The sequence below is a fragment of the Vombatus ursinus genome, unplaced genomic scaffold (assembly GCF_900497805.2).
Source record: "Vombatus ursinus unplaced genomic scaffold, bare-nosed wombat genome assembly UNPS02014841.1, whole genome shotgun sequence".
Classification (NCBI taxonomy): domain Eukaryota; kingdom Metazoa; phylum Chordata; class Mammalia; order Diprotodontia; family Vombatidae; genus Vombatus; species Vombatus ursinus.
Window position 1 is genome coordinate 6196383 of NW_020954619.1, and position 26442 is coordinate 6222824.

Below are 26442 nucleotides of genomic sequence, written 5' to 3' on the forward strand. Positions count from 1 at the left end.
CATAAGTAGGTGGAGATCTATTACTAATGATACCTTGGGCAGTCAAAATTTTGGGAGGGATATCACCAAGTAAATGTATTATTGTACAATGACTTGGGATGGTCATATAATGAAAGCAAGAAATAGTAGATGGATAGTCTTAAGTGCTTCCCTAGAACACACAAAATGTAAAACAAACAACTAAAGGAATGCTTCTGGCATATTAGGTAGATACTCTAGGGAAGCTATAGACAATAATTGCATAAGATGAGAATGTGTGGATGAATTGTGACTTACACTGATTGAGGGAGCATACCCATATTAATGAGATTGTAGATATACTGGAGTATTAAAGTATAAGTTCCTTACTGTAGATTCTTTATGTAATGACTAATGAATTATTATACTACTGAAGGAACTGAACCACATCCATATTGACACCCTGACTATAAATGACACCAAAAGATATAAAGAAGTTAGAACTGAATGGGACAATACCCTCATAGGTCTTCTGGGGAGATGCATGTAAAGGAGTTTGTGAAGTTAATTTTCATTGTGTCACCAAAGACATAATATCACTGGATATTTGGTCTACTTGCCTGTTGCTTCTTATGGTGAGTTTAAGCAAGGAAACTACTATGAAGTTAATTGCTGCTTATATACCCATATTAGTTGTAAAGGAAGAAGGTGAGCTTTAACATAAAGTTTGAGGTCAAAAAATAGTCTAGAAAAATGAGCAAACAACAGAAAAAGAACTTGACCATAAAAAGCTACTATAGTTATAGGGAAGACCAAGACATGAACATAGAAGAAAACAATAATGTGAAACCAGCTTCAAACAAAGCCTCAAAGAAAAATGCTGATTGGACCCTAAGCCTGCAACAGTTCCTGGAAGAGTCAAAGAAAGAGATGAGTGATAATTGGGAAAAGAAATGAGAATGTTGAAAGAGAATTAATGACAAGAATTGGAAATTGAAGGGATGCCCATCAATTGGGGAATGGCTGAACAAGTTGTGGTATATGAATGTAATGGAATAGTATTATGCTATAAGAAATGATGAGCAAGCAGACTTCAGAAAAACCTGGAAAGACTTACATGAACTGATGCTGAGTGAAATGAACAGAACCAGAACACTGTACATAGTAACAGCCACATTGTGCAATGAATGACTTTGATAGATGTATCTCTTCTCAGCAATGCAAGGATCCAAGACAACTCCAAAAGACTCATGATGGAAAATGCTATCCACATCCAGAGAAAGAACTATGGAATCTGAATGCAGATGGAAACATACTATTTGCTCTCCTTTTCTTTTGCTGTTTTATTTCTTCTTTCTCGTGGTTCGTCCTATTAGTTCTAATTCTTCTGTACATCATGACTAATGTGAAAATATGCTTAATATGAGTGTGCAAGTAGAGCCTATATCAGATTGCATGCTGTCTTGGGAAGGGGGAGGAGAGAGGGGAAAAATTAAAACTCAAAATCTTATGGAAGTGAATGTTGAAAACTAAAAATAAACAAATAAATAAATAAATAATTTTTTAAAAAAGGAAAGAAAGAGAATTAACAGCCTGGTTAGAGGCGCACGCGCGCGCGCACACACACACACACACACACACACAGAAGAAAATAGCATCTCTTAAAAACACACACACACACACACACAGAACTGGTCTAATAGTAAAAAAGAAAAGAACTCCTTAAGAAGCAGAATTGGCCAAATGGATAAAGAGGTGCAAAAGTTCACTGAATAGGGGTCAGCTAGGTGGCACAGTGCATAGAGCAATGGCCCTCAAGTCAGGAGGACCTGAGTTCCAATCCGGCCTCATACCAAACACTTGACACTTACTAGCTGTGTGACCCTGGGCAAGTCACTTAACCCCAATTGCCTGAAAACAAACAGAAGTTCACTGAATAAAATAATTCTTTAAAAATTAGAATTCAACAAGTGGAAGCTTGTGACTCCATGAGACTTCAAGAAACAATAAAATCAAATCAAAAGAATGAACAAATAGAAGAAAATATTAAATACCTCATCAGAATAGCAACTGACCTAGAAAATAGATTGAGGAGAGATAATGTAAGAATTATTGAAGTACCTGAAAGCCATGATAAAAAATAAAGCCCAGACATAATATTTCAAGAAATTATCAAGGAAAACTGCACTGATATCTTAGATCCAGATGGTAAAATAAAAATGGAAAGAACCCACCAATTACCTCCTGAAAGCAATCCCAAAATGAAAAGTCCCAGGAATATTATAACCAAATTTCAGAGCTTTCATGTCAAGGAGAAAATAATGCAAGTAGCCAGAAAGAAATAATTCAAATATCATTGAACCACAGTCAGGATCCCACAAAATCTAATGGCTTCTATGTTAAAGGAATGGAGAGCTTGGAATATGATATTCCAGAAGGCAAAGGAACTAGAATTATAGCCAAGAATAACCTGCCCAGCAAATCTGAGTTTAATCCTTCAAGGGGAAGAATGAACATTTACTGAAACAGAGAACTTCCAAGCATTCCTGATGAAAAGACCAGAGCAAAATACAAAATTTGTCTTTCAAACAGAAGATTCAAGAGAACCATGAGAAGGTAAACATGAAAGAATAATCATAAGGGTCTCAATAAAGTTAAACTGTTTACATTCCTTTATGGGAAGATGATATATGTAACTCCTACCAACGTTATCATTATTAGGACAGTCAGAAGGAGTCTACATAGAGGACATGGGTATTAGTCATTTGTGTAGGGATAATCTCCAAAAAAAAAAAAATGTAGGGGTGAGAAAGAGGAATGCACTGGGAGAAGAAGGAAGGGAGTGGTGGAATGAGGAAAATTTTTTCAGATAAAAGAGGCACACAAGAAAAAGTTTTTATAGTGGAGAGGGAAATGGGGAGGAGTGGGCAATACTTGAATCTCTCCTCAGAATTTATTCAAAGAGAGAAGAACATATATGCACACTCAGTTGAGTATAGAAATCTATCTTACCCAATATGGAAATGGGAGGAGAAGGAGATAAGAGTTGTGGGAGAGGGGAATGATAAAAGGAAGGGCAGATTAAGGTCAGAAGCAAAACAGACTTTTAAGGAGGGACAGGATAAAAAGAAAACGACAAAAAAAATAGCATCAAAGGAAATATACAGTAATCATAACTGTGAATGGGATGAGCTAACCCATAACCCATAAAATAGAAATGGATAGTAGAATGAATTAGGAATCAGAATCCAACAATATGTTGTTTACAAGAGACATGCTTGAAACAGAAAGACACACACAGAGTTAAAATAAAGGGCTGGAACAGAATCGATTATGCTTTAGCTGAAGTAAAAAAGGCAGGAATAGCAATTATGATCTCAGACAAAGCAAAAGCAAAACTAGACCTAATCAAAAGAGATAATCAGCTATATCAGATTGTGTGCCATCTAGGGAAGGAAGGAGTCAGGAGGAGCTGAGTTCAAATCCAGCCTCAGATACTTGACACTTACTGGCTGTGTGACCCTGGGCAAGTCACTTAATTCTATTGCTTAGCTAAAAAAAAAAAAAAAAACAAAAAAAAAAAAAACATCCAGGCCACAAAGCAACAGTAGTTGTGAATTATCCCTTTACCTTACATGAATCCTAACAGTGTTTCTTACTATCATTGTACTCTAAGTTTGAGTCTACTGTTTCCATGGATTTGTGTATATTTGTGAGTATGCCCCAGAATTTGGGGATAATGTTTTGTATAAACTATTCTTACTCAACCTCCTTAGTAAATATCTTTTCTAAATGTCTACTAATCTGCTCGATAATTGTTAGTAGGAGACATAATGGACAGGGCTAATGATTAATAGTATTAGAAACCCAAATGCTCAGGGTTACCTCTAGGACCCTAAGAAAGTAAATAATACTAGCTTTTGACAAGGAAGTGATGGATTTAAGATGCCAAATGAGAAATATTTTTGGACATGACCAATGTGGGAATTTGTTTCAGTCAGTTATCAAACAAAGAACACTTATTAAGAGCCTACTATGTGCCTGGCACTGTACTAAGCACTGGGGATACAAAAAGAGTAAAAGACAGTTCCTCTTTTCAAGGAACTTACAATCTAATGTAGGAGACAACATGCAAACAGATATATACAAATAAGGATAAATAGGAAATAATTAACAGAAGGAAAAGCAGTAGAATTAAGAGGCATTGGAAAAGGCTTCCAATAAAAGATGGGATTTTAGTTGGGACTTAGAGGAAGCCAGGGAGGTCCGTAGGCAAAGCTGAGGCGGGAGAACATTCCAGGCATGGACGACAACCAAAGAAAATGCCCAGAGCCAAGAGATGGATTGTCTTATTCCTGGAACAGCCAGGAGCCAGTATCCTGAATCAAAGAATACACGTCAGGGAATGAGGTATAAGGAGATCAGAAAAGATATGAGGGGGCTAGGTTGTGAAGAGGTTTAAATGCCAAACATAGCATTTTGTGTTTAATCCTGAAGGCAATAGGGAGCCACTGGAGTTTACAAAGTAGGAGGGTGTTGTGATCAGACATGCGTTTTAAAAAATCACTTAATGCTGTCCACATCCAGAGAAAGAACTGTGGAATCTGAATGCAGATTGAAGTATATTTTCATTTTTTTTGTTTTTTGTTTTTTCTTTCTCGTGGTTTTTCCCTTTTGTTCTGATTCTTCTTCCGCAACATAACTAATGTGGAAATATATTTGAAATGATTGTACATGTATAACCTATATCAGATTGCTTGTTGTCTTGGGGAGGGGGAAGAAGAGGGAGAAAAATTTGAAACTCAAAATCTTATAAAAATTGAATGTTGAAAACTATCTCTACATGTAATTGGAAAAAACAAAATACTATTAAGTGGGGGGGGGAGAAATAAAAAGAAAATCACTTTTCTGTCTGAATGGAGGATAGATTGGAGTAGGGAGAGACTTGAGGCAGGCAGATCTGGTGGATCATGATAGTCCAGGAATGAGATGATGAGGGCCTACACCAGGGTGGTGGCAGTGTCAGAGGAGAGAAGGGAACATATTCAAGTGATGTTGCAAAGATGAAATCAACATACCTTGGCAACAGATTGGATATGGGGGAGAGAGATAGTGAGGAGTCAGGGATGACTCCTAGGTTGTAAACCTGAAGGACTTGGAGGATGGTGCTACCTTCTACAGTAGTAGGAAATTTGGGGTGGGGGCTGGGCAGAGCAGGGTTTAGGGAGAAAGATAATAAGTTCAGTTTTGGACAAGTTGAATTTAAGATGTCTACTAGACGAATGTAGTTCGAGTATCTATATGAAAAGCAGTTGGAGATGTAAGATTGGAGATGAGCAGAGAGGTTGGGAGAGGATATTGAAAACAGTCAACATGGAGACTATGAATGTTTGTAATAAGAACTTTGTTTTTTCTTTTTTTCCAATGGAGGAGGGAGTGAGAAAATAAATGCCGATTAACTGAAAAATAAATTTTTTTAAAGGAGTCATGTGAAGACCACAACTTGCTATAGTGAGACATAATTCAGGGAGTGGCCCCCAATGTTACAAAGGACTTAATGCATATTCACAAAATCAGTGATTAGATTTTTTAAATATACAGCATTGTTTTCTATATTTATTCCAGAGACTACTTGGTGTGATACAAACAATGCTAGATTTGGAGTTCAGAGTTCCCAAGTACCTGCTTTGACTATTGCTCACTGCCTATATGATCCTGGGCAAGTCATTTAATCACCAAGCCTGTTTCCTCATCTGTAAAACAAGAGTATTGGACTAAATGGCCCGAGAAATCCTTGCAGCTCTAAATCTATAATCTTGTCTCAAATTTCCATGTGTTCAGGTTTCTTTTAGTTCTGATTTGATATTTGGGGTTTGGACCTATGATTTCATCAGGGAAGGGAATGACCCATTAGGCAACGCATTCTACCAATGCAGATAAACAACTTTTCTGCATACCCTTCTACCTGATTGTGTCAGAGAGTTTCCTGGGGCTACTGAGAGGTTATATGAATTGCCCAGTGTCACATAGAGTACATATCTCCCTAATTTCTACATTGACTTTAAATGTTTTGTTTTCCTTTACACTGAATCAGAAGATAACCTATCTACTTTTTAAAAATATTTTAAACATCAACATATAACTTGTATCTTAACATAGCTATTTGAATTATTTTTTATTTGTTTCTCTCATTAAGAAAATAAGCCTTAAGTTCATTGCTAGAGGTGATATACAATCTAGCTTTCAGGGGTTAGGTCTCCTTTCTCCACAGCACTGTCTCTTACCTACACTTTGTTGCCATATCTTTGTAGAGAGAAACCATTTGTGAAAAGACATGTTTCTACTATGTATATAATTTTATTATATGTATATAATTGTTTATATATGTATATAATATGTATGTAATTGTACTATATGTATATAGATTGTATATAATCTAATTTACTCATTGATTTTACTTTACATTTTTTGCCTTTACCTTTCTTAACATTCTAATCCACCTAACTCTTAAAAATCTTTTTATAAGTTTTCTTATCTCCACTGATAGTGGTAATGGTTTTTGTAGCTGTGGAAATTTGTTGGCAGATCGTTTCAGTTCCTTTAGAACCTGAAGTATTCTTCATCTCCTTTTAAATATATCACATCTACTTGATGTTCTAACTGTCAATACTGGAGCTTGATCCTTTCTTGCAACCATTATTATCTTGTCCAAATTAATATATAATACCTTTTTAAAATTTGATGTCTTTCAGTTAGTTTTGAAGTTTCTGTCATCATGGTTATCTGCTCTGGATTCTCTAGGCTTTCTTTTTCCTTTGGTATTCTAATAGTTCTTAATATTAACTGAATCTAAATACATATTTTATGTACATATTATATAGAAGCTCATTGTTTTGAAGATTAATTTGCTAACTTTTATTTGTCACTGCTTCTTTTTGTTTCAAACATTGCCTTTTTAAAAAAATGAATTAGCTATCACTGTGTGCTCAGTAAGAAAAAAAATTTCAGGGTTATCTTTTAAAATGCACTATTTATGTCATTTGCCAGAATATTTCTACCAACAAGCCAGTAAATTATGACAGGCATTTTCCAAGCACAGCAACAGAAGGTCAAAATGGACATTATGGTAGCCAATTGCGTGCAGGTGAGTTTTCCCTTAATGTTTTCAACAAATTAAGAGTGTCTCATAAAACTTGATAATGGCAACAGGCACCTGAAAATAATGTACTTAACCACCCACTACAATAACTCATATATTGACACCCTTCTGCTTAGTTGACGTTTCCTTGGAATTAAAGCTATATCAGGGGCAGCTAGGTGACGCAGTGGATAGAGCACCCGCCCTGGATTCAGGAGGACCTGAGTTCAAGTCCGACCTCAGACACATAACACTTACTAGCTGTGTGACCCTGGGCAAGTCACTTAACCCCATTGCCTAGCCAAAAAACAAAAACAAATAAAAAACAAATAAAGATATATCAGCCAAAATGCCCCAGAAACAGGATGATGAAGTTTGGGAGCTTGGGTAAAAGAAAACTTCATGAGGAAATTGTAGGGACTCTTCTTACAGGGTTAATGGAGCAGATTCTCCTATCTAATTTTCTTTATTCCCCACCACTCCCTTGAACATAGATTGCCTCATCTGCCATTGGACTACAAGGAGAGAATATTTCTTTGAATCTTAACTCTTTCATGTTCTTCTTTAGTAAATGAAAACAACCAAAGCACCTCAGACTCTACAAGGGACATAATGAATAAAAAGACGATAAGACCATTTCAAGGAAAGGAAGACCTTCTTTCAGTATGTACAACCCTTATTCTTTGTGATTGCCTTCTCTAGTGCAGGGGATAGCACTGCCATTTGCAACAATTAAATGGAGAGGTAGAAAATGAGTACATTTAATAAACAGAATCCCAAAATTTTAGGAAGTAGAAGAGACCTTAAGAGTCAACTGGTCCAACCTTTTTATTTTACAGATAAGGAAACAAATCAAAAGAGATTAAATGATGATCTAAATCACTAACCTGAGCACTGTAAGAACTAATATTCATATCTCCTCAATTTTCATCCAATTTAGCTTTTTTTCCCATTGTACAATTCTGCCTATTAATCTCTCAAATTCTTAGAAACTGTTTGAAAGACCTCTTAAAAAGAGAACTAATCACAAAAATCTTTTGAAGGACCCAAACGACATTTAGAAATATTAGCTCAAAGTACTTTCTGCATAGCCACCTTGTAAGGTAAGTGAATGAAAATCTTATTATTCCCATTTTATGAATTAGGAAATGGAAGTTCAGTGAAGTATAATTACTTGCCCAACATGATACAACTAATAAGTGGCAGAGAAAAAATTTGCTCTCTGTGGTAGCATTGTTGGATTGCCCTTTGTGGGTAGTTTTTGCCAAGTCATAGAGTTCAGAGTTGTTCTAGTGAATGAGCCTTGGAATTGAACATCTGCCAAGATCTTAATCCCTCTCCTCCATGAGAGGGTCTGTCTTAGAAGCCTAGGGACATACATACAGAAGGAATCTTTTAAACAACTAGTCAACCAACAGACATTTAGCAAGCTCCTGCTCAATGTCATATATTGCCAGGCACTGGGGACACAAAGACAAACATGAAACACTTCCTTCCCTCAAGGAAGACAACATATTTGTGTATAATTATATTCAAAATAAATACAGATAATGTGGGGGGAGGCTTACAGTCAATCAATAAATATTTATTAAGCACCTACCAAGTGCCAGGCACAGTGTTAAGTAAGCACTGGGGATACAAAGAAAGGCAAAAGATCATCCCTGCCCTCAAGGAGCTCATAGTCTAATAGCAACTGGAAGGAACAGGAAAAACTTCACATAGAAGGTCACATTGGAGCTGAATTTTGAAGGAAATAAGGGTTCTAAGGAGCAGAGGGGAGGTAAGAATCCATTTCAAGCTCTGTTTGGTGGGGACAGCCAGAGCAAAGGCAAAGAGGGTGCGAGGAATAGCAAGAAGGCCAGTTTAGCTGGACCATAGACTGTATAAAGGGAAGTCGAGATATTCTTTAAGTTGGGTGACCGTTGGGAGGGGGAATAATCTTGTGAACTTCTCCAAAATTGGGTAACTAACAAACTTAACTTCACAAAATGGTGGATAAAGGCAAAATGGAGTCACTAATGCTATTTTATAATGTAACTGCTGAGGTGTTTCTTTACTATTATCATAGTCTCTTTTTTCCTTCACTGTGCTTAACCCCTTTTTCTTTTGAGTCTTTTTTATCTACTAATGCTATTAGAGATCATTCCTACTCCCTTTTCTCCTAAATAGGTTCCTTTCTAACTTTAAGAAATAAAAGCTTTTGTTAAATGTAAACCCAAACTTTGTGTCTACAAAGACAGAGTCCGATCTTAGGGAATGACCCGTAAGAAAGAGATTGTTCTCTCGTTAGCCTTTTATGACCCCTACCATGTTAACATCTCTGTAGATGTGGGTCAAAGGATTCCCTTAGGTCCCATACAAGTACTCATAGTAAAAATGAAAACATGGTGCAGGATTACCTTTATTTTACTTGTAGAGAAAATGCTGAAAACACAAAGGACTTAAAAGGAGACCAAAAATAATTCAGGCACTGATTTTATAACTAGCCATTTTATGCTAACCACTTCCATTTGTTTACCAACAGCCATATCACTGGCTCATTGTTAAGAAGCTAGTGAGGCAGTGGATAGAGTGCTGGGCCTGACTCAGAAAGACCTGAGTTCAAATCCTGCCTCAGTTAATTAGTAGCTGTGTGACCCCAAGCAAATCACTTAACTTCTGACTGCCTCAGTTTCCTCAGCTGTAAAATGAGGATGATGATAATACCATCTACCTTGCAGACTTGTTGTGAGAACAAACAAGACATTTGTAAAGTGCTTACCACAGTGCCTGGCTCACAGTAAATGCTTAATTAATGCTTATTTCCTTTATGCCACCAAGTTCTCAGCTCCTCTATCATTATTTGTGGTCCCATGATAACTTGCCAAAGTTGGTGATTGAAGTAAACCTATTTCAATACCACTTTAATCTTTAAGCCACTGACATGTCAGGAGGTTTGTTCCCAACATTCGGCCTGAAATAGAGATTGGAAAGGTATCACTCAGAAGAGAATATTTATAAACCACGTTCTGTGTTTCTGTAGGCTGAGAGTAGACACCTTCTGAAGGAAATAAGTCTAAAAGGAGATGGGAGAATCTTTATGATTGAACAAATGCTTGATGAAGTAAGTATAATAATAACAACAAAGGCCCTCTTCAAAACTGCTGAACATACGGCTTCCTGTCTATTTGTGTCTAATAACAATTGTTCAGTGTTGTTTTAAGCCCAATGTGTTAAATTAAAAAGTTGTTTTAATATTGGATCTAACGACTAGATTAAAAACTTTATGCTAAATGATACCTACTTTCAGTTTTAATAATACAGTGGCAATATGCACAATTTTAGGAAATTTGACATATGTGTTTAAAAAAGATTTCCTGGAGGCAGCAAGCAAATTGTATAGGAAGCCAAGGAGGCAGTGGATAAAGCACCAGTCCTGGATCAGGAAGATTTGAATTCAAATTTGACCTCAGACACTTACTAGCTATGTGACCTTGGGCAAGTCACTTACCCCCAATTGCCTCCAAAAAAAAAAAGAAAGAAAGAAAGAAAGAAAAAGAAAAATAGATTTAATGACGGCTATTTTTAATACCACATTCATTTGCCTATATACTCTCCCTCCCAGCCACCCCACCCCCAGAAATTTCTCTTGTAACAAAGAAAAACCACAGAACTAACCAAAAGAGCAAACTTGTCTGGAAGCATTCGATACATTATGCACCAATAGTCTCCTGCCTCTATGCTAAAAAAAGGAGAGTATATTTCATTATCTCTCTCTGAGATCAAGATTGGTCATTGAAATTAATAAACAGCTGCTTTTGTTATTGTTTTTATTACATTACTGTAATTATTATGTATATTTGTAACATGGTTCTATTTTCTTTGTTTTACATGTCTCTGAATTCCTCTTATTTGTCTTTTTATAAGGCAGAGTAATGTTCTGTTATGTCATAAACCAGAATTTGTTCAGTCATTCCTTTATCAATGGCTACCCTCTTTGTTTCCAGTTGTTATTGTTTTTCCTGACACAAAAGTGCTGTGATGAATGTTTTGTTATATGTGGAACCCTTCTGTTTTTTACCTCTTTGGAATATATAGCTAGTTGTAAGATTTCTGGCTGAAAGGGTATGAACGGTTTCCAAGTTCACACTTTTCTAAGCACAACTTCAGCACCTGCCCTGAGGGTTCTTTTGAAAGAAAGTTTGTAATCCTAGCTCAAGAGCCAGGAAATCCTCTTTCCTATAACTTAAGAAACCACAAATCGAGTTGCCTTCTCTATTTTACAGAATCAGCATTTCTTCCTTCATACATTCATGTCTCCTGTGGGCCTGATTTTAACTCTTGAAGTCCCTCTCCTTTAGTCCATGAACAGTTATGTTTTACCAATCTCTGGAATCACCTCACAGTACTATTAGTTGGACTACAGAGTTTTTATTAAAATATCTCCTCTTCTGTCCATTGCAGGGAGCTGATCCCAACTGCACCAATCATGAAGACAGACCTTCTTTAACTGTGGCTGTTTTAAATAAGCACCATGAAGCAATACCAGTTCTTCTGCAAAAAGGCGCAGACATTGACCATCAGTCAGGACCGTAAGTAACCCCAACTGAATAGCATTAGCTGGAGCATTCTCATTTTCTTTAGCAACCATCTAAAAATATTCTAGGACTTTCCTTTGGCGTAATGAAAAGAAAACTACAATCTTATTCAATTTAAATGATTTAAAGATGGTTAAAGTCACTTGATCATTGAAAATGTTTCTGTCCAGACCTATGTTCTCATAGGTATAAGGAACTTCCCTCCAGTATGGTTATTGTTGTTGTTGTTATTGTTGCCCTTCGTTCTCCAAGAGGACCATGACGTCAGGGAGGTGATGCCATGACATGTAAGTGAACTGGATTTAAGGGAGGGAGAGCTGTGCAAGGTCGCCAGCCTCACTCTCTCCTCAGAGCCATCTGGGTCTGGTGGCTAGATATAGATCAGGACAACTGGAGATGACCCAAGATGCAGCGGGGGACCTTGGCCTATGGTAACTTTCCCATCTTAGCATTACCTGGAGCACTGAGAGATTTAGGGACTGGCCACATAGTCAGTCACAAAGTGGTTATGTGTCAGATGCAATACTTGAGCCCAAACCTTCCTCACCACAATGCAGATCCTCTCTCCACTACACCAAGCTGCCTCTCTGTATTGAAAAGGTTGTTTTCTTTAACCTTCCAAAAGTGGGTAAAGAAAAAAAAAAAAGGACTTACCTATTTACTTATTTTCAGTAGGTTTTCCGTAGAACTCATTAAATGAACATTTAAAAAAAAACTGCCTTTAGTTTAAATTTTAACTTATTAGTTTGTACTCTTTTATGGCCCTCCAATACAGGCTCACAAATATGGCCCACAAACATCTGAAGGATAAAACAAATTTCTTAAAATTTTATTAAGTTTTTTTTTTTTTTAATTTTTTTTTCAGTCTCAACTTGTGATTTCACTGGTACAGGGAACTTGTGATAAGGAAACTGTTGATTCAGATCAGCGCTTGCCTGTAATTTATAGCTTAAGAGAGTTGCCTGGTCTTTTAAGAAGTTAAGTGATTTATCTAGGATCACAAGGCCCAAATGTATCATCAAGATTTTAATTGTTCGTATTACATCTCATAAAGGAGGCATCATTGTCTACCTTAAAATGTCAATGAATAAAGCACAGAAAGAAATCAGGAATTCTGGATCCTGTTCTCAGTGGTATTGCTTGATGAACTAGATAATTTTGAGTATATGTATCACTTACTCATCTTAAATTCTCTGTCTACTAAATGGGAGGAATACCTGCTAAGAACGGGCTACCTAATCTCCTACCTCTCTCAGCTTTCTCCTTCTATTGCTCCCTTACCAAATTGTTTTTAGAATATAGGGTGGAAAACTCCATTTTTGAATACTACTTCTTATACTTTAATGGATCCATGATTTCATTGGTTTGGCTGGCACAGATTGAAATGTATCCATACTCTTATCCTGATAACTCATGTGCTTATCTTCCCATAAAGCCTTCACCCAACAAGCCAAAGCCTCCTTGCAGCTTTTAAAAATTATCTCCTAGATATTATTGCAAAATGCAAGCTTTCCATCTGTTCTTGCTATATTACCGGCCCCTATCATACATGCTTATACCACTTCTCACATGCATATCTTTTTAGGTGATAAGCTGCAACAGGACATCCTTTTTAACACTGGCAAATAACCTTTGAGCATCTATCTCCCTATTTGATTTCTCTTTTGATGTTGATACTTAGCAGATCAGTAAACAAAGTTATCTCCGTGGTCACATATTTCAGGGAATCTTGTTAGATTTTACATGTGTATGAAAGATCCATTATTACTGGAGAGTCTCTAAGGCTACATTTTGTTCTACTTCACCAAATGTTTGTTTGTAATCAATAAGCAGTGAATAGAGTGAGATTTTATCTTCACCATACTATTCAATCATTTGGGTAACTATGATGATGTGATCTATTACAGGAAAACAGCTGTGAAAATCTACCTGTAGCCTTCTTGTATTTTCATCAAGGATATCCTCGAATAGGAATCAAAATCCATATGAAGTTAGAAAGAAATAAAAATGAGACAAATATGGAGTGCATTTACACATTTAAAACAATTCCAATCTGACCTATTTGAACAAACTGCCAAAAAGGAGAAATAGATAGAGGAAAGGATATCAATTATGTTTATAACAATTTCAGACAGAAATTTAACCAATATAAACAAATTTCTGTAATTGACAAACCTAGGGCCTAAAAACCGCATTACATATGTGCAAAGTGGAACAACATGGCAGCCAAGGGCAGTACCAGTTTAAAATATGATAGGATCATAGGTCTAGAGCTGGACAGGACCTGGTCATAGAGGCATAACCTCTCATTTCCTGAAGGAGAAAGGTGAGGCACAGAGAGGTTTAATCATTTATTCAGAATCACACTGCCAGTAATGTCTGAGGTGTGATTTGAACCCTGGCCTTTCTGTGCCCTGTCCACTTCACTATGCTGCCACTCAAATATAAATTTGCTTGTAAAACTTTTATGAAAAAAAAAATGATGAAAGATTATGAACAATAGTCCTGTAATAAAACAGTGTAGAGCAGTAGAAGGAAGAAGCAGTTTAAAGAAAGATACTGGCCTCTTTGCTGTTCCATCAACAACACATTCCAACTCTTGACTTTGAGCATGTTCTCTATGCCTGGAATGCTGTCTCCTCTTCTCTACCTAACTTCCTGTAAGTTTCAACTAAAATCCTATCTACAGGAAGCTTTTACCAAACTTCTCTTTCCCTCTCTTAATTATTACCTGTTAATTTGAATCTCCAGTGGATAAAGTAGAAGAGTTTAAGAAATGCATGAAATAAAATACAGAGGATTACAAAGGAAACCAAATATATTGAAATACAGTATAGTAAGGAAAATTTTTTTAAAACAACTTTGCAAGTTCACTTAACCTAAGTGAACCCTAAATTCACAAGTTAGGAACCCCTAATCTAGTGCAACACCTCCATTTTATGGAAGACGGCAATTTAAGCCCCAGAGAGGGGAAATGACTTGCCCCTGGTCACAGAGGAAGATCATTCAAACTTTACTGAAATTGAGGCAGAGCAGAGGCAGAATCAGATGGATCCTAAATCTCAGATTCACAGACTGTTAGTACTGGAACTGCTTAGAAACAACATTGGCCAGCCCTCTTTAACCGCAGAGACCCAGAGACCCAGAATTCGTGTCAGAGAGGGTGCTAAAACCCCAATGTTCTGACTCCTAGTCCAGGGATTTTTTGGCCAAGTTATTGAAATTTAGACTCTTCATGCCCACCTCCTGAGGACTGGCTCTCCTAGAACAGTAGCCCTTGATTTCATAGCTCAGAACAAGCAGCCAAGTGACTGGTCACCTCAGTCTGAATTCCAGGTACATATTGGCACTGAGCTCACACTGCATCCTCCAGTCAGCAAGAAAGTTGGAGAAGTGAGGAGGGCACAACTCAGAAGGAAAGAGCAAAGGTTCCTGTGGCTGAGGGGTTGGCCACATGAAGTGACCTTTCCTACCTCTCTGAGATGTTGTAAGAATTAAATAATATTTGTAAAGCATTTAGCATAGTTCCTGGCATATAATAGGTCCTTAATAAGCATTTATTCCTCTCCTCTTCCCTTCCCTTTACCCCACCCTCAGAGACAGCTGAAGACTTCTAGATCTGAGGAAGCTTTCTCTACCCTTACCAAGATGGCTCATGTCACCTGCAGGGCCTCTGGCTACTGAACACTCCACTCTGAGAATGCCTGATACATAGTAGGCAATTAAATGTTTGCTGGTTGATTGATTGACCCACCACACTTTACCACAGTTCTGCTGCCTAACATCTCAAGTTTTTAGCCATGAAAATATTTCTGTGTATCCCTTCATTCGCTTGTCCCATCTGAAGGGCCTGCCCCTCTGGGAGTAGAGGACCAACGCAACTCTCAATTTCCGTTCCAGTTGGTAGCTGGGTTTCTCTTCCTATCTAGGGAAAATGTGCCACAAAATAACCCCTAAAAGGGTACTGTTTTTGCCACTGAAGGGTCCAATCTGGGCCTCTCTCCCTTTTTCTAGGCCAGATCAGAACTTGGGTCCTGATATTTCTGTGTTCCTTCTCACCCTCAGCCAGATGAACCCTGAAAATTCAGTCTAGAATCAGATTTTTTTCCCAGCTGGAGTAGGACTCCAGCTCTAAACTCAAACCAGTTCTTACCATCCAGTGACTGACTCTACCCCATCCAAGCTCCAAGACCATCACCTTCACCTGGGCCACTTCCTTAGAGGAATACAAGCTCTATGAGCTGCCCTTTAAATTTGGTGCCCTGAGATATACCTGGCAAGAAGATTGTAACCTAATCATATTCAGTGTACTTGGACAGATTGAATTTCAGTTCTTCCCCACCCCTTAGTTTGGGGGAAACTAGAAGTCTCATTTGCTTGAGAGGAATCTTTTCATGGAACAGAGCATCCCATTGATGTGTTAACTGACTCTCTGTCCCCAAAATCAGTTCACTTGAATTTTAAATTCATCCACCCTATTTGCCTCTGACCCTCACCATATATACTAACTAACGTAGCACAGAATTCACTTAGAGTATAACTAGATTTGTTTTGTTGGGAGCCAAAAACCTGTAGAGGGATTTTTTTCCCCCTTTGAGACCAACAGTGCCCTAACACATTAACCCTGAGAACACAGAGTGAAATCCTTCTCTGTAGTTAACAATCATTTGTGGGTGCTATGTGCACACTTCTGTGCTACATTTTCTCAAGTCTTCATATTAACAGAATTTCTCCAGTATCCTAAGTGATAATGCAAGTAGTCAGTCACTGATAAATCAATCAATGAAATTAAGTTGTGGAAGCTCTTTACTTGATCATAGTAGAAGAGTTAGTCTACTAAAGAAAGGCTTCAGAAAAGATAGCCTAGACACCAGAAATTATGAGGAAAGTGAATCTTCATCTTAAAGAAGGAAACTCCCAAAAGCTTTGATAATACTAAAAAAAATTTCATCCAAGGCAAAAACCCCTTAACTGAAAAATGTCCCAAGATTAGAGCTGCAACACATGAAATATTTAAAATTCCTCTCACACCATCACTCATTGCGGTTCAGATAGGACACAATTATCTGTTATTGGGGTAATAGACTGATTTGGCACCATGGAAAGCACCACCATAAAACATAGGCTCATAAAATTTAGAGCTAGAAAGGACCTTAGAGCCCATAGTCCAACTTCTTCATTTTATAGTTTAAAAAAAAACAGTCTTGAGATGTGATAGCTAAGTTTTTGCTGATAAAAGGAAAGTCTGTTGCTGCAGCACAGTCTTTCATTAGTTGCCCTTTGAAAATACACAGACATTTTTACTGCCTAGCACAATGGCAATCACCTGATTAATCTTGGATTTCCTCTGACAAAGCTTAAGGGGAGAGTGGCCAACCATACAATTTAACTTTCCTCAGCATCAAGAACCTTGGCTAGCTGAGTTATTTAAGTAGTTAAAGGACATGAAAGATAGACGGTCCCATGACTCAAAGGAATAGGTGTGTATTCCACTTGGAATCTCCAGAAACACCAAGTCTCTTGCTCACTTCAATAATACTTTGAGAGATCTTGTGATCTCACCAATATAGGTACATCCTGTTAAGGTGAGCTTGCAACCCATCTAATTCCCTCATCCTGTGTGACTTTTGTCCATGTTCTTTCATAAATCCTGCACAAAGGGTCTTCCCAACATGCTGCAGGGGCTTACATTGTATAAATGATTGACATTTTAAAATATTCTTGTGCCACCCATGAGACGAGGCTGTCAAGATTTTAGAGAGAAAGGTTTACCCAAACTTCTTGCAGTAGAATATTGGCTTACTCGTGACAGTGTGAAAATGGCTTAACACTTTGCCAAGGAAAGTTCATGGGGTCACAAAGAGTCGGATGCAACTGAATGACTGAGCAACAAGAGAAGAATATAAAAACATAGAGCAGTGGGTGGATAAAGTAGGTAACAAATAAGCCTCATTCTCATCTGAATTGGTCAAAGGAAGGTTGAACACAAACACAAAGAAGCTCACATACGCTTTGGTGTAAAAATACATCATACATAATGGGACATTAAGGAGGAAATCATTAAAAAGGAGGATAATATTAGAGAATAAATAAGCAAAATGAACAATATGGACTCAATGAAAGGAATAAAACATAAAGAAGAAAACCAAAGAATGAGAATAGAAAGCATGTACGAATGGGGAGTGACCAATTATAGTGTGGCGGTAAGATGTCTAGGAAGAGTCAACAGGAGGACCAGGAAAGAGAGTCCACAGTTGATCTGCCCCAAGGATATCCCAGTTATGTCTATCTTACAAAGAGCGGTGAGCCTAGAGTCCAAGAATCAGGAATTTAATGGGAGGGTCATCGAATTTAGAGACTGAAGGGACTTTAGAGGGCATTGACTATTATCCACTAATTTTACAGATGAAGAAAATGAAGATAAAGAGAGATTAAGTGACCTTTCCAAGGTCACACCAGTAGTTTCTGAGGTGAAATTCAAAATCTAGGTCTTGCTATCTCCCAACTCCAGTGCTCTAAGAAGAGAAGGGGAGACTAAAGGAAAGGTCTGCAGTTAAGAGTAACATGGAGATCCCAGGATCAGCCCAGGAAAAGGAATATGGCAGGTTGGATTTCATGGTGCCTAGCCCATATGACTGCCATAGAAAAAGGCACTCAGATGTCACTCTACAGCAGTAGCATAGAGAAGTCAACTTCACCAATAAAGGAGAAGAGACTGTTGGATTTGCTTCAATCAGATCAATTAAGAGAGAAGATAGCCAAAAGTAATGCAGAATTTCTGAATGGAGTATTTCAAGGCTGAACATTGATATCTCCAATGGAACATTAAATGTCCCCCTAAAAATGAAAAGGCAGTTGGGGAAGAGTGGCACTCTTGCCATCCACTGCCCTAGAGCACGGAGCCCATTGAAAGGTGCCTGCCAGAGCTTTTGGGTCATGGGAAGGGAGAGGCACATGATGTGGGACCAGAAGGAAGAAGACATTTTGCCCATGTTCCTGCTGTTGCAGATGCCTAAGTCACTGTTAAGTTTTAACCATCTAGTTAGGCCAACAGTTGCAGTAGGGATGAGGTTAAGGATTTGCCCTAGGATTCCAACAACAAGAGAAAGTGCGTATGGGTCAGTCAAAGCATTTAATAAACACTACTATGTTCCAGTCACTGTTTATGTTTCTTGTGGTCTGAAGCCAAGAGGAAGCTGTGGAATAAGAACAGAGCTCTCCCAGGGCCGTGGCCACGAGGGTCCCTAGCATAAAGGAGGCAACTACTTCTTACATGGGAAGCCCAAGAGAAGGCTTTTCTGGGAGGTAGAGAAAATAGGGTAGGAATTATTCTCATGGCATGTGGCTTCCATATTCTGAATTAAGGGGCAAGAAAAACAGATGGTAGAAGGGGAAGATTCCAGGACGACTAAAATGCCTGTTATTTCACCATACTGAAGCCAGTGACTAGAAATCAAGATCTGTTCTCATCAGAACAGTACATTAACAGTCCAGATGGTATTTGGCTGACTGACCCTAGAGATGATCATTAAGAAAGGAGTGTAGGGGGCAACTAGGTGGCGCAGTGGATAGAGCACCGGCCCTGGAGTCAGGAGGACCTGAGTTCAAATCCGGCCTCAGACACATAATACTTCCTACCTATGTGACTCTGGGTAGGTCACTTAACTGCAATTGTCTCATTTAAATAAATACATACATACATATATACATACATACATTCATACATACATAAAACAAAGGAGTGTAGGTGGGAGTGGGGGTAGCCAAAGAGAAACCAAGAAGAAACAAGTTGCAAAAAGCAGTGGTCTCCAAACATTGTATACCCCATCAGTAAAAAGAAAAAGAAAAATGAGACTGTACCCATATACTTATATATTATACTCATATATTTATGTATTCATAAATTATATATATTTTCTACTATGCTAATAAATATATATTATTTTTAAAAAACAAAAATAGACATTAAAAAAGAGATTAAAGACCCACTGGGAAGTGCTGATAGCCAGAAAAAAGAAAGAAATGGAGTCAACTCACTGTAACTCAGTCAGGAGCGGGAAACAGTCTATGGTTAAGTAGAGCAGTTTTATTCTACTTGAGTAAAAGGAAATTCCCACCTTCACCTAAAGACATCCTTTGGCCACATTGCAGGGCTATGGGACCCAGGTGTAAGGAGCAGCGTGTTAAATGGCCGAGAGGAATCCTGGCTCTTGAAACACCAAAAAGTCTAAGTTGAGATTCTAGTGTAATCATTTCATGGTCCACCTGCTATAGAGCTGACACCATTTCCTGATCAAGAGAGTGAACCATAGCAAGTACCCAAGCAAAACTGAAGACAACAGTAGTGGAGAGAAAGAGAGGACAGTGACAAAGACAAGATAGACCCATCATCCCTGAAGGCAATATGAAGCAGAGACAGCAGAGCTGGAGTGGAAATACCAGTCAGGGACCATGCCAGTGAAAAAGTATCAAACAATGAACCCTAAGCCCTTTTCCCTCACTAGGAACCTCACCCAATCTAATATTATAAGTTAAAGAAGCCACACAAGTCACTGAGGGGGAGCAGTGACTTCTTTTGACTCTCCTGCTGGGGACCCTGTTCAGGATAGGACTATAAATCACAAGGACAGTACAGGTGCCTAGAGTAAGGAAGAGGTGGAGGCCCACCTCAAAGAGAAAGGGATTTCTTGACTCACCATAGACTCAGATGTGAGTTTTTTCTATGGTTTTTACTGTATGTTTTGAAGCCTTGTAAGCATAAGTGGTTGTAAGGGAAACTTAGAAGGAGTGCTATCTTCTGAAGTTCCCAGATTTCACCTGCACAGTGACAAATAAATCACAGAAGTAAGAAGTTCTCAAAATGTGTATGTGTACATATATATGTATATATATATATATATATATACACACACATATATTTATATGTAGAGACATACACACACATATATATCTATACCCTTTGTATAAGGAGGATGTCTTTGATACAAGGGTCATATGTATTTATTCCTATTAACATTTTTAAATTAATATTTATAAGATTTCTCTTTCTCGCTGCAATTTAAACTCATTCATCTTCACAGCTTCTCTATAAGCAAAGGATAAAGGAGGAAACTGATGTGATCTTCCACAATTAGTGAGTATGTCAGTGGTAGAGTTTGAGGTAGAATCCATGTTGGTTCCTAGCGTTATGCAGTACCTATCCACTAGTGCCCATCCTCTCCTCACAGTATGTATTCCTGTTGATACCAAAGCCTTATTCAGGAGTAAAACAGACTTTCCTCTTCCTCCAATCAGGCTCAGAAACACAGCTCTTCATGAAGCATGTCTGCTGGGGCCAGAAGGAAAGAAATGCATAGCCGCTCTATTGAGGTAAGTTCATTGGTTCTTGGGTGAGTCAGATATTGAAAAGAGGGAACTGAAATGTGGGCATAGAAACAATCTGGCTGAAAAGAGAACCTAAAAGGAGTTCTCAGGGTATTAAAGAGCTGCCACTATAGAAAGAGCTCTACTTTGCCTTTTAGACCAGTGTAACCCTGCATTGATAAATAAAGAATTTTCAAGGCACGATAAAATCATTGCCCTTTTGTTGTTTGCCTTCAGTATACCTGATGTAATGCCTGAGATTTAGAATTGTATTTTTTATGAAATGCAATATAAATGAAGTATAAAATATGCAGATCTTATGCTTTTCTTTATTTACCAAATGTACATGTATGTCTTATGCCAGATACAATCATAACCTCTATATGAAAGCTAGATGGCACAAAGGTCAGTTAGACTGAGGTCTATGATATATGGGATATAGCTGATTAGACACCCTTTCCCCAAACCACTTCTACTTTCATATATTTCATTTGCAGATACAATGCAAATATTCAAAAGAAAAATGAAGAAGGACAGTCAGCATATGATTTGGCTCTGAAGACAGGGAATGATGAAATCATCTCACTGTTTGCTGCAAAACTTGGCCAAGGAGTCCTGGACCAACAGACCCAATCTAAGAACCTCAGTCTAGAAGACTTTTGACCCTAAGTTTCCTTATTCTTAAATGCCTTTGTCTTTATTTAAAGAAAACTTCTAACACATCATATTCTCAATTTATTTTTTAATTTAAGAATTAAGGAGGTTCAGTTTAGCCAGTTAGGAGATTGTATGTTTATGAGAATTATTAAATGAAGAGAGAACCAGCACATAAGGCCACTCCCTGTTTATTCTATATTGTGATAAATATATCTATACTTGCCTATAAATCTTTAAAACTTTTTTTCTGTTATGACACGTATGAACAATTTTTATATCAGATGTTTATTTAACCTTTGGCCCTATAAATTATGTTTGAATAAGTCATTACAGGGCAATATGCAACTTTGTTTCTTTTTTGGATATTTCAGTTTGTGTGATCAAGTAGCTCAGGGGGTCCCTCAACTTTTCCTAATGGGATCTCCTTTTGATTTCCAACAGTTTGATGACTAGGTTGGGGTGAAGGGTAGGGACATAGAAAGTAAGTACTCAAGCCCTTCCCTGCTGGTTCTCCCAGAAAACCTCAGGATGGGAAATAGTTCAACGGCCATCTGGGACAAAAGCTTGATGGAAATCCCTAGTGGAGTTAATAGAAAATAAAACCAAAGGAACAAGGAGGAAGAATGGGTACATTCCTAATGGGACAGACCTGCCTTTAAAGTACACGGGTATGATTTCATTTTCATCTTCATTCCAGGCACCTCCAACTGTGACTGTATCTTAACCTCCACCGTCACCTGGATCCAACTCTAAGATCCTGGTTTTGAAATTCTGTCTGGCCAGTTCTGGCCCTTTTCACTTCTCTCTCGGTCCCTCACTCCATCTTTTTTTGCCCTCCCCTCAATCCCTCATTCTGTCCCTATTATCCCAGTAGATCACCTTCATGCTGATTTCACTTGTCACCCTGCCCAGCCTGAAATCCATGTCAATTCACTTCAATACACCCCACCTCTCTAGAGTCCTTCAACCCCTTTGACCTGCCATTACCAATCTGCAAATCCTTAATCCTTGACAACACCTATGTGAGAGGACCAGGGTTCCCCATTTCCCTGCCATAGGAATTAGTTTTCCCTAAAAGGTGTCCCTGGAACTTGATTGACCCTGGTTTCCCTTGACACAGCTTTCTGATGACCTAAAGATATAAAATGCCCCACCCAGATTGACATGGATTTCTGAAGACGATGCAAGTCACCAGTTATGCCGGGGGGTGGGGGTGGGGGGGCTACATCCAGAGAAACTGCCGCTGTATCCTTGTTGCCACCATACCTTTTCTGTACTAGGGCAAAGTAAACCTCCTTTTAACTGTCCAACAACTTATGAGTGGCTCATTTAGTCCCAACATTGAACCTGAACAGGATGTTGGTATCAAGCCAAATGAGATAACATTTGTAAAGTGCTTAGGATAGGAGGTGCTGTATAAATGTTATATAAATGTTTATTTCCTTCCCCCCATCCTTTCCTCCCCACTTCCCCATTAAGCCCACCCCTATCATCTGCTTTCTCTGTTCTCAAGTTTATGGCCTGGGTTCACTATCTATTCATGTTATTTAAATTCAACTGGGCCCTCAATTTTGCTCAGTAATTTTTTTTTCCATACTCTGTAGCATCTGCTCCAAATCTTTCCCACTGTACTCAAAACCTCAGTCCAGCCTTCCCCATTCACCTTTGCCCAAATGGTAGCTATTATGACCTGGCCTCCTAGATGTAGGTTATATTGCTGAAAAGAGCTAAGTCATTCACAGTTGATCATCGCACAATGTTGCTGTTACTGTGTACAATGTTGCTGTTACTGTGTACAATGTTCTCCTGGTTCTGCTCACTTCACTCTGCATCAGTTCATTTAAGCCTTTCCAGGTTTTTCTGAAGTCACCAATTCATCATTTCTTATAGCACAATTGTATTCCATTACATTCTTTTTGTTTTTGTTTTTGTTTTTTTGTGTTTTTTTAGGCAATTGGGGTTAAGTGACTTGCCCAGGGTCACACAGCTAGTAAGTGTCAAGTGTTTGGTCTGAGGCCGGATTTGAACTCAGGTCCTCCTGACTTCAGGACCGGTGCTCTATCCACTGTGCTGCCTCACTGCCCCTCCATTACATTCTTATACCACAACTTGTGCAGCCATTCTCCAACTGATGGGCATCCCCTCAATTTCTAATTCTTTGTGACCACAAAAAGAGCTGCTGATAAAAAATAATCTGAAAAGAAGGATGGTGACAGGATGGGGAGAAGGCAAGGTAAGGCCTCTTGCAGAAGGTGGGATGTGAGCTGCCTTGGAGGAAGCAAGATAATTACCTCTTGCCATTTCCAGTGTCTCACCACCCACTTATATCTGAGTGTTTTCCATTCCTACTCTTCTACTGAAACTGCTCTCTCAGAGCTTAACATTAACCTCCAAGTTGCCAAATTCAATGCCTTTTTTTCCAGTCTTCATCCTCCTTGACCTCCTAGTTTAGGCTCTTGTCACCTCTCACCTGGACTATTGTAATAGCGTCCTAACTGGTTCCCCTGACTCTAGTTGTTCCCCGCTACAACCATCTTTCACATGGTACCAAAATATTATCTACCTCAGGCACAAGTCTAGTGGCTAATAAGTGTTTATTGAATTGAACTTTTTATTGAGACCAGGGAAATCTAAAGCTAATGCCCATGTTACTGCATACACACTAAATGATTTCATTAGAAAATTCTTGAATTTCAGCACAATGTTCCCACATTTAAAATACTAAGTTATATTTTATTCCTTTCAAACTAAGACCAATTTTTTTTGAAATATGAACTTTGTAATAGTCATCATCTGCATAAGATTTGCATATATTGCATATATTGCATATATTACATGATTCATGCAAGAAGGTTTTCCTAGAGACCCTGAAAATGACATTTTAAGATGTATGCTTCATAAATTCAATCATTCAAGTTGCACGTTCTGAACACCTGTGCAAATTTAGAGACACCTCCATTCATACGGATTATTTGTGACCACTTGTGGGAGAGCCTTCCAAGCTTGTATTGGTCTGGCCAGGCACAGTCAGACACGCTGTACATTAACTGCGGCATAGTAATGTCATTTTTGTCCTCTTCAAGCACAAAGGACCACAACCAATCTGAACACCAGATGTGTATACAGCAGTATACTGTATATAAGTATATATATAAGAATTAGAATATATAAGGGAATATATAAGAATTAGAAGGCACAGTCCCTGGATTGACCATGCTGATCTACTTATCCAGCTGGAGCATGGGATTTGGTATTTAACTGGTACAGTTAGTTAGGGACATACAATCTAGTGGTTTCCGTAGTGCTCTCTTAAAAAACAGTGTGGCCTGGGCTCAGTCTAGGCCAGTGGTTTCTAAGATGATTTTATTTACTAGTCATTGGTGCAAGCGGCGCAATATATGCTCCAGCACTGGTTGGAGAGCATGTCAGACTATATCAGGTGGCCTGAAGAAAGGTATATGAAAATGAGATCATAAAAACTCATGTTCACACAATGTATATGTGTGTATGTGTGCGCACCTGCATGTGTGTGACCTCATTTAGTCCTCCCAAAACTCTATGAGATAGGTAAAGAAGGAAACAAGGGGCAGCTAGGTGGCACCATAGTGCAGAGTGCCAGGCCTGAGCCAAGAAGGCTCATCTTCCTAAGTTCAAATCTGGCCTCAGACACTTACTAGCTATATGACCCTGGGCAAGTGACTTAATTCTGTTTGCCTCAGTTTCCTCATCTGTAAAATGAGCTGGAGAAGGAAATAGCAAAGTACTCCCATGTCTTCCCCAAGAAAACCCCAAATTGGGTCACAAACAGTCAGACATGACTGAACAGGAATGTTATCCCCATTTTACAAATGAAGAACCTGAGATTCTGAGAAGTGACTAGCTCATGGTCAAAAGCAGTAAGTTGCATACTAAGACATGAACTCAGCTACTCTGACTCCAAATTCAACCTTCTTTCATAGTGCAATAAAACGATTGGTGACTCCCAGCTCTGCTACTTAAAGGCTGCGTGACCTTAGGCAAATCACCTTACTGCTCTGGGTCTCAGTTTCCTCATCTATAAAATGATGGGACTGGTCTAGATGACCTCTGAGGATCCTTCTAGTTCTATATCTGTAATCCTTTGGGTTTAAATTGCAGCTCCATTATTTATAACCTGGGTGACCTTGGGCAAATCACTTAACCTCCACAGGTCTCAATTTCCTCATATTTAAAAAAAAGAGGGGATTGGAATATATGTTCTATGAAGTCCTGACCAACCCTGAATTCTTTTTTTGTGCACTTAATAATACTTTTAATTACATGTAAAGATTGTTGTCATCATTCACTTTTACAAGATTTTGAGTTCCAAATTTTTCTTCTTCCTTCCCTTTCTCTCCTCCCCAAGACAGCAAGCAATCTGATATAGGTTATACACATACAATCATTTTAAACATATTTCCACATTAGTCATGTTGTGAAAGAAGAATCAGAACAAAAGGGGAAAACCACAAGAAAGAAAAAACAAAAAAAAAAGTCAAAATAGTACACTTCTATCTGCATTCAGACTCCGTAGTTCTTTCTCTGTATGTGGACAGCATTTTCCATCATGAGTCTTTTGGAGTTGTCTTAGATCACTGCATTGCTGAGAAGAACCAAGTCTAATCTCAGTTGATCATCACACAATATGGCTGTTACTATGTACAATGTTTTCCTAATTCTGCTCACTTCATTCAGCATCAGTTCATACAAGTCTTTCCAGGTTTTTTCTGG

General features: G+C 38.3%; 1 protein-coding gene across 1 annotated transcript in view; it reads left to right on the top strand.

The window, feature by feature from the left end:
* DZANK1 (double zinc ribbon and ankyrin repeat domains 1) overlaps positions 1–22867 on the top strand; it is a 110836-nt gene extending 87969 nt beyond the window's left edge. Inside the window, exons 16-21 of the mRNA XM_027840442.1 lie at positions 7006–7102; positions 7665–7759; positions 10119–10199; positions 11540–11667; positions 20968–21042; positions 21534–22867. Of these exons, the coding sequence (XP_027696243.1) occupies positions 7006–7102; positions 7665–7759; positions 10119–10199; positions 11540–11667; positions 20968–21042; positions 21534–21699 (642 nt within the window). The 3' untranslated portion in view covers positions 21700–22867. The remainder of the gene's footprint in view (positions 1–7005; positions 7103–7664; positions 7760–10118; positions 10200–11539; positions 11668–20967; positions 21043–21533) is intronic.
* Positions 22868–26442: the final 3575 nt, after the last annotated feature.